This window comes from Micropterus salmoides, unplaced genomic scaffold (assembly GCF_014851395.1).
Source record: "Micropterus salmoides isolate LMB-PRFRI ecotype aquatic unplaced genomic scaffold, ASM1485139v1 Ms_hic_scaffold_4, whole genome shotgun sequence".
Classification (NCBI taxonomy): Eukaryota; Metazoa; Chordata; class Actinopteri; order Centrarchiformes; family Centrarchidae; genus Micropterus; species Micropterus salmoides.
Window position 1 is genome coordinate 25,974,284 of NW_024043372.1, and position 12,539 is coordinate 25,986,822.

A 12,539-nucleotide genomic window follows, 5' to 3' on the forward strand; every position below is an offset into this window, starting at 1 on the left:
TTTTAGGGTTTGTAGGAAACATTTCACAGAGTACCGCTGTGCTGAACCAAAAGAAGTAAGTATGGAAAAAAACAAAAACAAAATAATGTATGGAAAAAAACAAACAACCAAACCCAAATTGTGTATATAGATACTACAAAATTAATCACCATCAGTAGGAAAATTAGAGGAGCTAAATGAGACTGCAGGAGTTTAATGACAGCGTTTGTGGCAGTACATCAAATGAGAAGAGATCGGGAGATTAACAATGATATTGTCAGTCTGCCATCAATAACAAGAATGTGGATGAAGACTGCCTCCATCTGTCAGCTTTCATGTGCTTTGTTTGGGTCTTCCACTGTCACATTAATTCATAAGGTACAAACAATTCACACTGAAAATCCCAGAACAAAATAATTAGTCTTTTAAATACGCTTTACTGTTTGGAGGCACCAGTTATATTACTGTCCAGATACACAGCAATGCCTACCCAATACAAATGTAAAAACAAAGCTCAAAAATACTTTTTTGAAGCAGCACACTGAACTTGCTTTAACCCGTTGAAACGTCATCACAGCTTTTGTTGCTCTTTTCTCATCTGCATGACACACTCTCTCCTTTTACCAGCACCTCCCTCATCTCATGGCAACTATTACAATATCACAAGTAGTGTACACCACTATTCATTGTTGGTCACATCATGCAAACATAATCAGTACCAAATGCCTATACTGTTATATCACAGAGAGAATGAAACATTTGAAAAGAAACTGGTATGAAGTAATCAGAGGAAGCTCTCAGCATCACTTTCACTGTGATCCATTCAGGACAGTCCCTCCTTTCTGACTGTAATAAAGTAAAGAATAAAGTACAGAGGATTTGAACAAATTTGCATTATACTCCTCTACATCCAATACTCAAAACTATTCTCTTCTGAATAATTTACAATGTAGGATTCTTTATAAAAATCCAATAAAAGATCCAACACCACTATGTGTTTGTCAGTGCATGTGAGTCAGATGAAAGAAAAATGAATACGGAGTACGCACTGTTCACGCACACACAAACCTAAAAAGCACTGATGATGTAGAGCAAAAATGAAGTGAGTCATTCTGATGCATATTCACATTCTTTAATCCATGGTCTTTCTAAACCGGTTGCACATGGAGGAAATGTGCCTGTAGAAGAATGTAAGAAGAAAACAATTGTAATGATGATTACAGTACATGGTGACAGATGCATATCAAATGTTGGTTGCAGTTTAATTTATTTTTTTTGCATTCACACAACCTACTTGACCCCGCTAAGTCAGCCTGGTATTAAAGGATGGCCAAGCACAATGATCAATCCTTTTTCAAGTTTGCAATACATTATATTTTTTTGCACAAAAAGTACTGTAGGATTTGTATTGAAAAACATGAATGCAGTTTTTAAATGTGTGGCTTTTAGGGAGCTGGCAAGATACTAGAAAATATATTTGAAAAACATTTACATAAAGCATTGTTTTATATAAACCAGGCTCATGGTGAAGCCTTCCAGAATGGTAAATGTGTAAAATTCAATGTTTATTGTAATTGATGGTATATCCATATAGAGTAGATTCAGTGGATAACAACACACTCTTGACCATAGTGGCTGTGTACAGTTTATGTGCAGGCCTCCCTTCCGAGATTACAGTATTTAACTTTGACACAAAAAGCACAGAACTGCATTTTAAAGCTGAAAATGTGATAAATACAAAATATGAAGTTAGAGCAAGAATCTGTGCTGCAATAATTCAAAACATTTCAGAAGCTACCCGAAAATAAACCCATCATACTGTAAATGCTAAAGGCACCTTAGACAAAGATATATCCCTGTGCTCGAGTGGTTAAAGAGGTTTGGGGTTAAAAAAAAGAGCAGGGAGAAGCCTTTTCCTCTCAAAAAGCCTAACCACTGCATGGAAACACTATATCGCCACGAGAAAGGCTACATAGATAAGAGTTTTCATTGCATAAACTATTCTGTTACTGATTGTCTAAAAGCACGACTTAAAGACATAGAATGCAGATCTGTAAAATGACAAGATCAATTTCATTTCAAATACGGCAACATATCAAAATACGTTGCACACAACACTCCATCATTTGCATCGTACTGCGATGCTGCATTTCTGCAGTAGATTTATATTTCTAAGATAACAAAACATGCGTCGGGGGAAACTCTCTCCTGATCATGTACATATTGTTTCTGGATTTACGCTCCAAAGTCTAAACAGTAGGAGGTTCAAAAGACACCACGAAAATAGATAAAACATGAAATGATAAAACAAACAAAGAGACAAGTTGATTAAAAAATCATGAGTAAAAACAGTGTCCAACAAGCTCTGTCCTGCGTCGGCAAAAACAATCCCCCTGACATGCTGGTGGAGGAGGTTATCTTCCTCTCCTTCCTCTGTATCTTCTCCCCATTTCAACCCAAACTACCAGCCCAGTCTTTAAAAGTGATCCTCTCTGGTGCATCATCATCATCATCATCATCATTATTATTATCATCATTATCATCAAGTCTCCCTCCTCCTGCTTTCATCCCATTTTATGTCTTCCTTCTCAGGCTGGACAGGCTTGCTCCCCCTGCAGGCGAGAGGTTGGAATGACGCTGTATTCCCAACCAGATAAAGGGGGAGATGGTGCCTCTGGTTCCACCGAGGGGGTTAAAATTGGAAAGTCACTGGGATTGATTAGACAGGTAAGTGGAGCAGGTGCCGGGATCACACCCTGCTGGTCGGGTGGCAGCGGTAGGTGCAGTTGGACAGGGCGTCAGCTCCTCCGTCCACATTCTGGGAGCATCCTCCCTCACAACAAGCTTCTGGGAGAGAGAGAGGGGACATACCATCAGTACTGTTTGTCATTAAAGGCAGTAAATAGGTTCCACTATAAATGAAAAAATCTGCAATCCACACATTTCCCCCCTCTTCAGTGGCTAAATGTTTGCCTACTGTACCTGCATCTTCCTCTGGTAGTAGCAGATGAGTTCGGCACGGACTGGGCAGGGTGGGGTTGGGTCCCTCGTGACTGGTGCCCAGCTGGAGGCGCCTCATGTGACGAACCACTGCTGTGGCGTTGAATGCTTGCTGCAGAGGAAAAGACCCAAATGCAATATAACCCAAAAAACTGCTGAATCTCATTTATCTTAAATTAAAAGTTGACCAGGTGGGACCCAAAAAAACAGCCTAAACCTGTGGTTCTGGCATGTTTTGCTTAATATCAGGCAATCTCTACTTGTAGTTCGTCACAACAGAAGTTAAAGCGTGCAGATGAGAGTTTAGGCCTGAAGTGTTAAACTGTACAGTATTTGGTTAGAAAAGAGAAAAGATAAAATAAAAGCTTGAAAAATAAACTATTTAGCGAAGCAGTGTTTTGTTTTTTTCTTATTTCCCTGCCTGACCTGCAGGCTTGAAACCAAATCTGAATCTTGGACGTGTCTAACAATTAAAACAAGATCCATTCCCTAAAAAAGTTTAATTAAAAAGAGGCAGAACTTTGGAGTGATTCCTGGAGTTCAGACTTTGTATTGTAGCTAAACTACATTAAAATAACCGTATAGCATAAATCATACATATAAGAAAATCAAAGTGCATCCAAGATAAAGTGGAAGGTAAATAGGTAAATAACTTACCTTCCACTTGCTCTTAGCAAAATTCTTCTTGATCTGAGCACTGACAGACTCATGGATGTTCTTGTCTAGGGCTGTATCCCCGGCAATCCTGACAAACAGAGGAGTAAGGAAACATAAGAGTATGTCTGTGTGCAGTGGATAGAGGTCACATGTCCAGTCACAGTCATAATCAGAACTTGATAGAGGCGTGTAGGACCAGTACCAGGGGTGCTGCAGAGCCTGCTCACAGGTGTAACGTATGTTAGGGTCTTTCTCCATCAGGTGGACTATGAAGTCTTTAGCTATAATGAAAAAGAAAGGTTAAAAAGTCAATATTACAAAAGTCACCAGTTGCAGAAATATGTTGCAGTCAGTTTTTGTAGGCTCGTCAGTTTAAAACTGGAAGCTGATGTAACAACAGCAGTAAACAAGAGAAAACAAATCTTGAGGTAATTCCCATATGCCAACAAAAATTCGCCCGGAGCAGGGAAACAGGGACCCAGTCCAAGAGCCAGGACTTGGGGAAAAAATCAACATGGGATCATTGCCTTGACTTGTGGGCTCAACACCTGCAAGACTTCAGAGACATCACCCTCTCTGTATAAGGAAGAGCTTGGCTGGCTCTGGAAACAAACTCTTGGATAAGTTTTTGAGATTTTCCAGGACACATGCGGGGTCTGGAATCTACATTTCAAACCTCACATCTGATCACAAGCTATGGGTTGTGACTGAAAGAATGACATCACAGATACATAAGCAACAAACATATAGGATCTTCACCTTCTGAGGCTCTCTATTTTTAGGGGAGGGAGAGACATATTAACTCTGCTGCATTTTATTTTTGAATGAGGCTATATTGTGTTAGAAATAACATTGATTATGAATACAAATAATATTCAAATATATTTTGGCATTGACATTTGGCAACTTGGCATTATGCTGCGCACTTAATGTGACTCCCACAGGCTGGGGGCGATGTTGGACTAATGTTGTAACACTGAGGGACAGTCAAGAGAAACTGTGTGAACGTTAAGCCTCATCTGAAGTCAACTAAATAACGATAAATGTTAAATGCTAGTGACAGTTGTTAGGGTGCTTTTTGTGGAATAAATATATATATACATAGCAGCTAGCGTCGTTATACAGGCACCCACTCTCCGTGATCCTCACTGGTGTATAAATTTACTTGATAAACATATTTCAAAGTGATGAGTGATGAGTGAAAAAATGTACTGCATTAATTTGCTTGGCACAGTATGTAACAGTTAGATTAGTGCCCATTTAGAGTGCATGGTGCACTGTGGCCGCTGTAGTTAATCTAGAGATAACATGGTGCCCCCCCCCACTCTGTGTGAGAAAGTACGAAGTTCAGAAAGGAGGGAGGATAATGGTAATAGACCAATGCTCAAGTAGATGTGTAGGAATTCAGTAGGTTGGTTTCCTCTAGGGCTATTGGACAATACGAACTACAAGGAAAATACAGGGCAGACATGCTAAAAATCTCATGCCTGCAGAAAATAGCTTGATACATGTACTGTACCTGAATCAGATATATCGTCCCAGTAAGGGGAATCAAACTCGTATTCTGCCTTCAGGATCTGTTCAAACAGTTTGGCATCATTCTCGTCATAGAACGGAGGGTAACCACACAAGCTGCGACACACAGGAGAGCACACACGTCATGTTTCCTCAGAGACCGTAAGGACCTTTCCTAGTAGGAGCACCCCAGGCGGGTAACTTTTCATATTCAGTTTCGAAACAAAATCTTTCTATAAATAAATGCATTAATCTTAAAAAATGTACTCACAGAATATACGCTATGACTCCAATAGACCAGCAGTCCACTGCTTTACTGTAGGGTTTCTGAGCCAACACTTCAGGAGCTAAAAGAACAGGATATACAACTATACAGGTGAGATAGTTGTTTAACACTGTTTGATATTTGATGTTTAGCACAATTAGTACATTAACTATAAATATCTAAGTTGTTAATTTTGTAGTTGTACAAACTGTACAAACTAACCAGCATCCGTGTGTTGTTGTTTTTACTGCGTTAAATTGAGTAATGTCTTTAAAAAGCTTTATGAGCCTCTGATCAGCTGTAGATGGTGTTTAATAAAGACAAAGAGTTTACATTAGACACACACAGTGCCAGTAGTTAATATTGGCACTGTGCTCATATTGTGAGGTACAGCGTTCACGTCCATGTAAAACTTGTTAAGTTGAAGCAGATTTATCTAATTCAAGGCAGGGTCTGACGTCTTTACCAACATATCCAGGTGTTCCACATGCTGTCGACATCACACTATCAGAGCCCTCAATTTTAGACAGACCAAAGTCACTTATCATGATCTTGGAGTCTTCATCCATGCTGTAGTACAGCAGATTCTCTGGCTGCGACGAGGAGGGACAAAACCAAAGCCAGAAATGTTAAAAAACTACCATCACACAAATCATGCAAATGCACACACAACAGCACCACATGCACATAGTAATAACTGACCTCTATAAAAGGATTATATGCTCGTACAGAAGGGATTACAAAAACAACAAAGCCATGTTATAATCGAAAATGACAGATGCTTAGAAGACATGTTTTCAGTTTGGGGGTCCTGGCATCATTTTGGTTATTCATGCATGGTCAGTAAATGGACAGTGTGAAACTGCAGGCTAACTTTTCAACATCTTTGACCCCGGACTGACCTTGAGGTCACGGTGCACGATGCCCATGTCGTGGAGGTATTTGACAGCATCCAGAATCTGCTGAATGAGCTTACTGGCATCTTTCTCTGTGTAGAAGCCCTTCTCTATGATACGATCAAAGAGTTCCCCACCAGACACCCTGGATAAACAGGAGAGTTTCACATTCATTAAAGTGAATAGAAGCTTGTGAAATATAAAGTACAGAATGGAGACAACAACCACCAAAATCAGACTGGACTGAAGTTTCTGGAAATAATGGACAGCTAAAGATTTTACTTGTTGATGGTTGCAACAGAGGGACAGTGAGATAAAGTCTGAAACTATGAAACTATTTTTGACCAAGAAATTTTTTATTGTGGCAGTTAATCAGTGGCATGAATGAGACCACATACAGGAGGAAGTCTGCTTGATATTATAATTAAAAGCCACTAGATGGAGACCTCGCTCTGTCCACAGAAAATCTGCAGCAGTTTGTTTGAGCCTCCAATAACACACACAGACACACGCACAATGAAGAAGAAATGAGACAAGTGAAATTTTTGGTCAAAATTATGGGAGTCTAAGTCTGTAAAGGAAAACTGACTTGTAGTGTCACTTTGCTCACCTGCGATACATTACCATTCCCTTATAGGTTTTTACATCAGTTTTAAAACATTTGTTGTTGTTAGGCCAAGTAAACAATAAAACTAAATACGTAGATCAATTGCTGTGGTGAAGCACTGGCTGTTACATGAAAGAATCATGAATCAGTGGGAACACAAAACACATTGCAAGGACATACAAAAACCATTATGAGGGAACACATATATTGCCGGGGAATGCGATTACTACTGCTAACACAAACACATGCTCAAGAAAAGAATTTCCCATTAGTCCTTCTCTTGACAAATGTACACCATCCCTCTCTGTCTCTGCCTTTTATCCCTCTGATTTACTGTTGACTGTGATTAATGCATAAATGATTAATATTTTCTGGAGTCTCTCGTTGATCCCGATCTTTTCTCTTCTCTCATTCTCTCTCCCTGACATTTCAGTAGTTCAGGTGGGTGGGAGGCTGACAGGCTGCAGGTGTGAGGGCAAACTCCCCACTGGTGTCCGTGAGTAGGCAGAGTACAGTGTTTGCTTATGTGTGTGTGTTCATGCACATGTGAGTGTGTTACAGAGTGCAATTAATGGCAGGTGACATGTAGTGTGTTGGAGATTGCACAAGTAGGGAGTTTGAAACTCACGTCACACAAAAACGAACCACACAAACCCACACGTGGATACTCACAGTTGCATGACAAGGTAGAGGTGTGATTTACTTTCAAATATCTCTTCCAGAGATACAATATTGGCATGTTTAATCCTGTGAAGGAGAGACAAGAAATAAGAAAAAGCAAGAAATTATTCTTCTAATACTTTGCTAGTCATTTTTATTTAGTATTTCACAAGATTTTGCCAGCAGGTGGCAAAAATCTTACTGTGTGCTATGACAATTCCTCGTCTGCAGTTTAAAATCTTTCCCACTAGGGGGTTGGGACAGTCAGTGTATGTACCTGCCACACAGCTTCATCCAGTCACATGTACTTCTTGCTGACCGCAGAGGAGGCTACACTGTGTGGTGGCACATAGCTCCCAAATTGGCTGAACTCTGTGCTCTGCTCCCCCAGAGACCCGTAGGTGCAGTGACATGCGTGAGAAGATGATTCACTACATCTATGTACTGTATTACACTCAATGGCTACTTTATTTGAAACACCTTTACAATCTAATGCAATTCAAAACAACAGCTCTGTTTACAACCGAGGTCATAGTTAAATGTGTTAATATACATGAATTGGGGTTAAGGAGGGGAGGTGGGAGCAGAACATTAAAAAGACCTTGCAGTCCAGTACAATACCAACAAACTGAACGGAAATCTCAACGCTGAAACACACAGTTGCATCTCGTGGGAAAGTTCATTATGAGCACCAGAACCAGACCGAGAGATTATAGGCTCAGGAAGTCTTTGCAGGTGTTTTGAGTTAATTAGCTGATTAGAGCTCTTCTCAGTCGACAGTCTGTTCTTTATTATTTATTCTAAAATTCTAATGCATTTTGAGATACTGGATTTTTGATTTCCATGAGCTGTAAGCCGTAATCATCAAGATTATAACAAAAAAGGCTTGAAATATTTTAATTTTTGTGTAATGAATCTAGAATATATGAAAGTTTCACTTTTTAAATTAAATTTCTGAAGAAAATAAAGTTTTCCACGATATTCAATTTCTTTTAGATGAACCTGTATGACTGAATTAATGCCTCTATGGCAGAGTCAACAAAAACTGAACATTATAAGCATTTAAACACACATCCCCAGGCTGGCGAGGAAAGCTCACAAACAACAACAACTGGGGTGGTGATGGCTAATAGATAAGATGCTTGCCTTTAGTGTTGGAGACCTGGGTTCGATTATCACTGTGAGACATCCACCATTGTGTCCCTGAGCAAGACACTTAACACCAAGTTGTTCCAGGGGCGTGCGACCTCTGACATGTATAGCAATTGTAAGTCGCTTTGGATAAAAGTGTCAGCTAAATGAATAAATGTAAACAACTGTATTTCGTAAGAGAACTTAAGTGAAATTCCCGTGCCAAATTCTTCTTAACTTTTACAGAGAAGCAATAGAAAGCATCCTGAAAACTGAAAACATCACTAACTGGCATGGGATGTGTCCGGGCCCAGGACAGGAGGGCTCTGCAGCGGGTGATTAAAACAGCTCAGAAGATCATTGGTACCCATCTAACAAGCATCAGTGATATCGGTGAGGTGAGGTGCCTGCAGAGCCCAAAGGATACCAAAAGACAGTCCCCACCCAGTCACAGCCTGTTCACCCTGCTGCCAACTGGCAAGAGATACAGAAGTATCTGCTGTTGCACCACCAGACTGCAGAGCAGATTCTTCCCCCAGGCTGAGAGACTCCTTAATTCATCCACAACACTGCACCATGTAAAATACTTTTTTTATGACTTATTATCTATCCACCCATCTACTGTATATAATGTTTGTATGAAACCATATTATCATCTGGTTACTGCTGTTTATATTCACCCCAGATGCAAATTCAAAAAATGCACTGTGGAATGTTCGGGGTGTATACGTGTATGTATATGTATTTTAAAAACTGTATATATTGTTTTATTTTATTTTACATGTTACCATAATTTAATATAGGCCTACACTTAATCGTATGTTGTGTGTGTAGCATCAAGGAACTACAAATTTCGTTTTGTTATGCAGCCTTGTGCTGTATAATGACTAATAAACAACCTTGTACTGCTTTTTGAGAGTAGCATAAAGGGAACTACAACTTAATTTTGTTATACAACCATGCATTTAAAATGATAAATAAATCTAGTTTGTTCCTTGTGAAAGTTAACTTTATGGCAGAGCTATTGTTTTGGACTGGATTAGGTGGTAAATAATGAAGTGACATGCTTTGGCTTCAATTTTGGGGCGAACTGTCATGTCGTCCATCTTTATATACAGTCAATAGTGTGTACCCTTGAGTGAATTTCCTTTATCATAAATACATCTAAAATATTGCATTGTTTATATCCATGTTTATTTCCTCCCAGTCTCTTTTGATGGCGCACTGCTGTGTTTGTTGACACGTTACGTCACCAACTGTGGACCAGTGGAATAGCATTAAACCGAGGTCAGGATGTCAAACATGCCACTTGCGTACTGCATGTTTGTCCTCGTGCGCATGTACGATACAAAGAAAACGGGGACCGACGCACAAAAATATTGCTCCATAGCACTACTTATGGTCAAAAACTAGACTAACTTTTCATACTTTTTTCAGTGTGTATTTGAGGATTATTGCGCTGGCTTGAACGTAGGAAGACAAAGAACAACACAAAGCCATGTGTCTGAGCTGTACTGGAGGTAACTGTGTATGCGTTGGCCTAAACTCATGCTGGATTACAGCAATGACTCTGATCCAGATTGTAACAATGCATGGACACCTTCATTCATCTGCTTAGCTCAGTGTGGACGGAGAGATAGGGACCCAGTGAGGGATGAATGCTGGATTAAACCTGCCGAGTGAGCAGACACGTGTGAATGCGCATGAGCTTGAACGTGCACAATTACAGAAGGTCAAATCCAAGCAGTAAAGGTGCAGCATTTACCTTGAATCTCTGTGCAAGTGTGTTTGTGTTTTGGTGAAGACCTTATGGTGAACACTGTTTGTTGTGCTTGTCAGAGAGCCGAAACGTCTATTGAGGGCTGGTGAGTCATATGTCAGCATCTGTGGGTCTCGCAGGGCATCGCGCAGAACATAGAAGTCAGCAAATTAGAGAATAGAGTTGCCAGCTCTGCAGCCAGTAACGATTTCATCTGACACCTGGGTGATAGTGGCAGATCTACTGATTCTTGAATCATGTTCTGATAGTTTCTCAAAAAATACAAAGTTTATTGATTTATTTAGGGAGGCTTTTAGATTATTTTTTTTTATTGCTCGCTAAATCTCTGAATGTTTAACAGCCGTGAGTCTAAACACAGCTTCTGGTACTCTGGCATCACTCTTTTTTACACACTTGCTTTTGTATTTTATTTTTTCACTCAGTGCTAGCCATGAATGAATGGATGCCTCTCACAATATGTGCAGGATCTTAAAGTTCCTGTGGTGGGAGGAGTGTTTTCTAAAATGTCTTGTGGTTTCTGTAGAGTATTTGCAGGATTTTTCCTCTATTACAACAATAACAGAGATAGTTCATTTCTCTGGTCAGGAGGAATTCATTCATTAAAGTGAAGAGAACAGAAATATTCCCTTATTAGGAACTGAGTTTCTGGTTTACATGTTAAAAATTCAGGTCACTTCAGAAAGCTGTAATATGATTCCTTAGGTTTGTGTAAATGTACATAAAGATACTAACATTGGTTAACATTTTCAGGATATTGATTAATGAATGCCCTGTGTTCCACATCATGCTTTCCTGAGAACTTCGGGCCAGAAAGTCCTGTTTGACATTGAACAGAGTGTATAATCACACTACTTGCTGAGCAGCTTTTTTCACACATGCACTTTTAAACAGTGTGAGACAGTTTGTAAAAAGGGACATTTAGTGTTTTCAGGCCCAAAAAATTGGGGTCAGAAACTCACAATTATTTGGAGTCCAACATTAACTGAGATGGATCCACTTGACATTTGTAGCTCAAACAGATGTTTCAGGTCTGCTGTACAGTTAGCCATGTTAACAACAAGTACATCCACGGCACACAACTTCACACCAACTCCTCTGATTGGCACGGCTACAAGTGACTTAGTCACTGTATTTGCACATGTCTGTCTTTAAGTAAATATTTAGTCTAGATAAAATGGGAAGAGGATGAACAGCCCTCTGACTGATGTGATTATTTCATATCGCTACATTTGTCACAGTGCGTGCAAACAGGGTACCCAGTAACACGAGGAGTAGGACCCAAATCCAGACTCAGAGGTAGATTTGGTACAGTTCAATGATTTAATGGCACAAGTACTCAACAAAGCTTTCAGGGATAATGAGGCAGGCGTAGGTCAAGAGCAGTGGTCCAAACAAAGGCAAACAAATCCAATAGGGGACAGGCAAAATCCACAAAACAGGCAAGGTTCAGGAAATACAAAGTAAAAGTCCATGCCAAATATAAACACAAGGGACAAAGGGAATACACAGACTAAATACACGGGTTAGGGGAGGAAAACTAGACACAGGTGAAATAAATAAGACAATCACACAGGCAGGAAAACACACAAAGTTAGTGAAGTTAAACATGAAACATAAGAAGGGGTGAGAATTTCAAAATAAAACAGGAAATAACTAAACTAAACCCCAAATAACTACATTAGTGGTACATCAAACTACCATTAGGCTGGACAGCCATCTTACAAACTGAGTGATTAGAACTGAGATGAGTTTATCCATTGGGGATCAGACACTAAATTGATTGACTTCTTTGTATATAGACTGTTACAACTGCTTTACCAAGGTTGGAAACATTAAATAACCACCGATAAATTTACAGCAAGAGAGTCATTCAAGAAAAGCCATAAAATGTTCTGCCACCCTTTCTGTCTCAGAATGCTTATTACAGATTAACATTTTGTGTGGAGCTCCTGTGTCTCCTGCGGTCAAAAACAGGTGCAGGTTTACTTCACTGTAAATCTTCTTGTCTTGTGCCACCTTACAATTAAATTATTTATTTAGGAATAGATA

General features: G+C 39.6%; 1 protein-coding gene across 5 annotated transcripts in view; it reads right to left on the reverse strand.

Moving 5' to 3' along the window:
• Positions 1 to 12,539, reverse strand: part of camk1b (calcium/calmodulin-dependent protein kinase Ib) — a 38,186-nt gene continuing 25,647 nt past the window's right edge. For 3 of the 5 annotated variants that reach the window (XM_038696321.1, XM_038696319.1, XM_038696323.1), the window contains 9 exons: positions 7,592 to 7,666; positions 6,319 to 6,457; positions 5,883 to 6,009; positions 5,423 to 5,498; positions 5,156 to 5,268; positions 3,839 to 3,917; positions 3,637 to 3,724; positions 2,962 to 3,091; positions 1 to 2,826 (listed from right to left, as the gene is read on the reverse strand). In XM_038696321.1, the coding sequence (XP_038552249.1) occupies positions 2,729 to 2,826; positions 2,962 to 3,091; positions 3,637 to 3,724; positions 3,839 to 3,917; positions 5,156 to 5,268; positions 5,423 to 5,498; positions 5,883 to 6,009; positions 6,319 to 6,457; positions 7,592 to 7,666 (925 nt within the window). In that variant the 3' untranslated portion in view covers positions 1 to 2,728. Of the gene's footprint in view, positions 2,827 to 2,961; positions 3,092 to 3,636; positions 3,725 to 3,838; positions 3,918 to 5,155; positions 5,269 to 5,422; positions 5,499 to 5,882; positions 6,010 to 6,318; positions 6,458 to 7,591; positions 7,667 to 7,856; positions 9,442 to 12,539 lie in introns of those variants that run through there. The other 2 variants (XM_038696322.1, XM_038696320.1) reach the window with 2 other exon arrangements.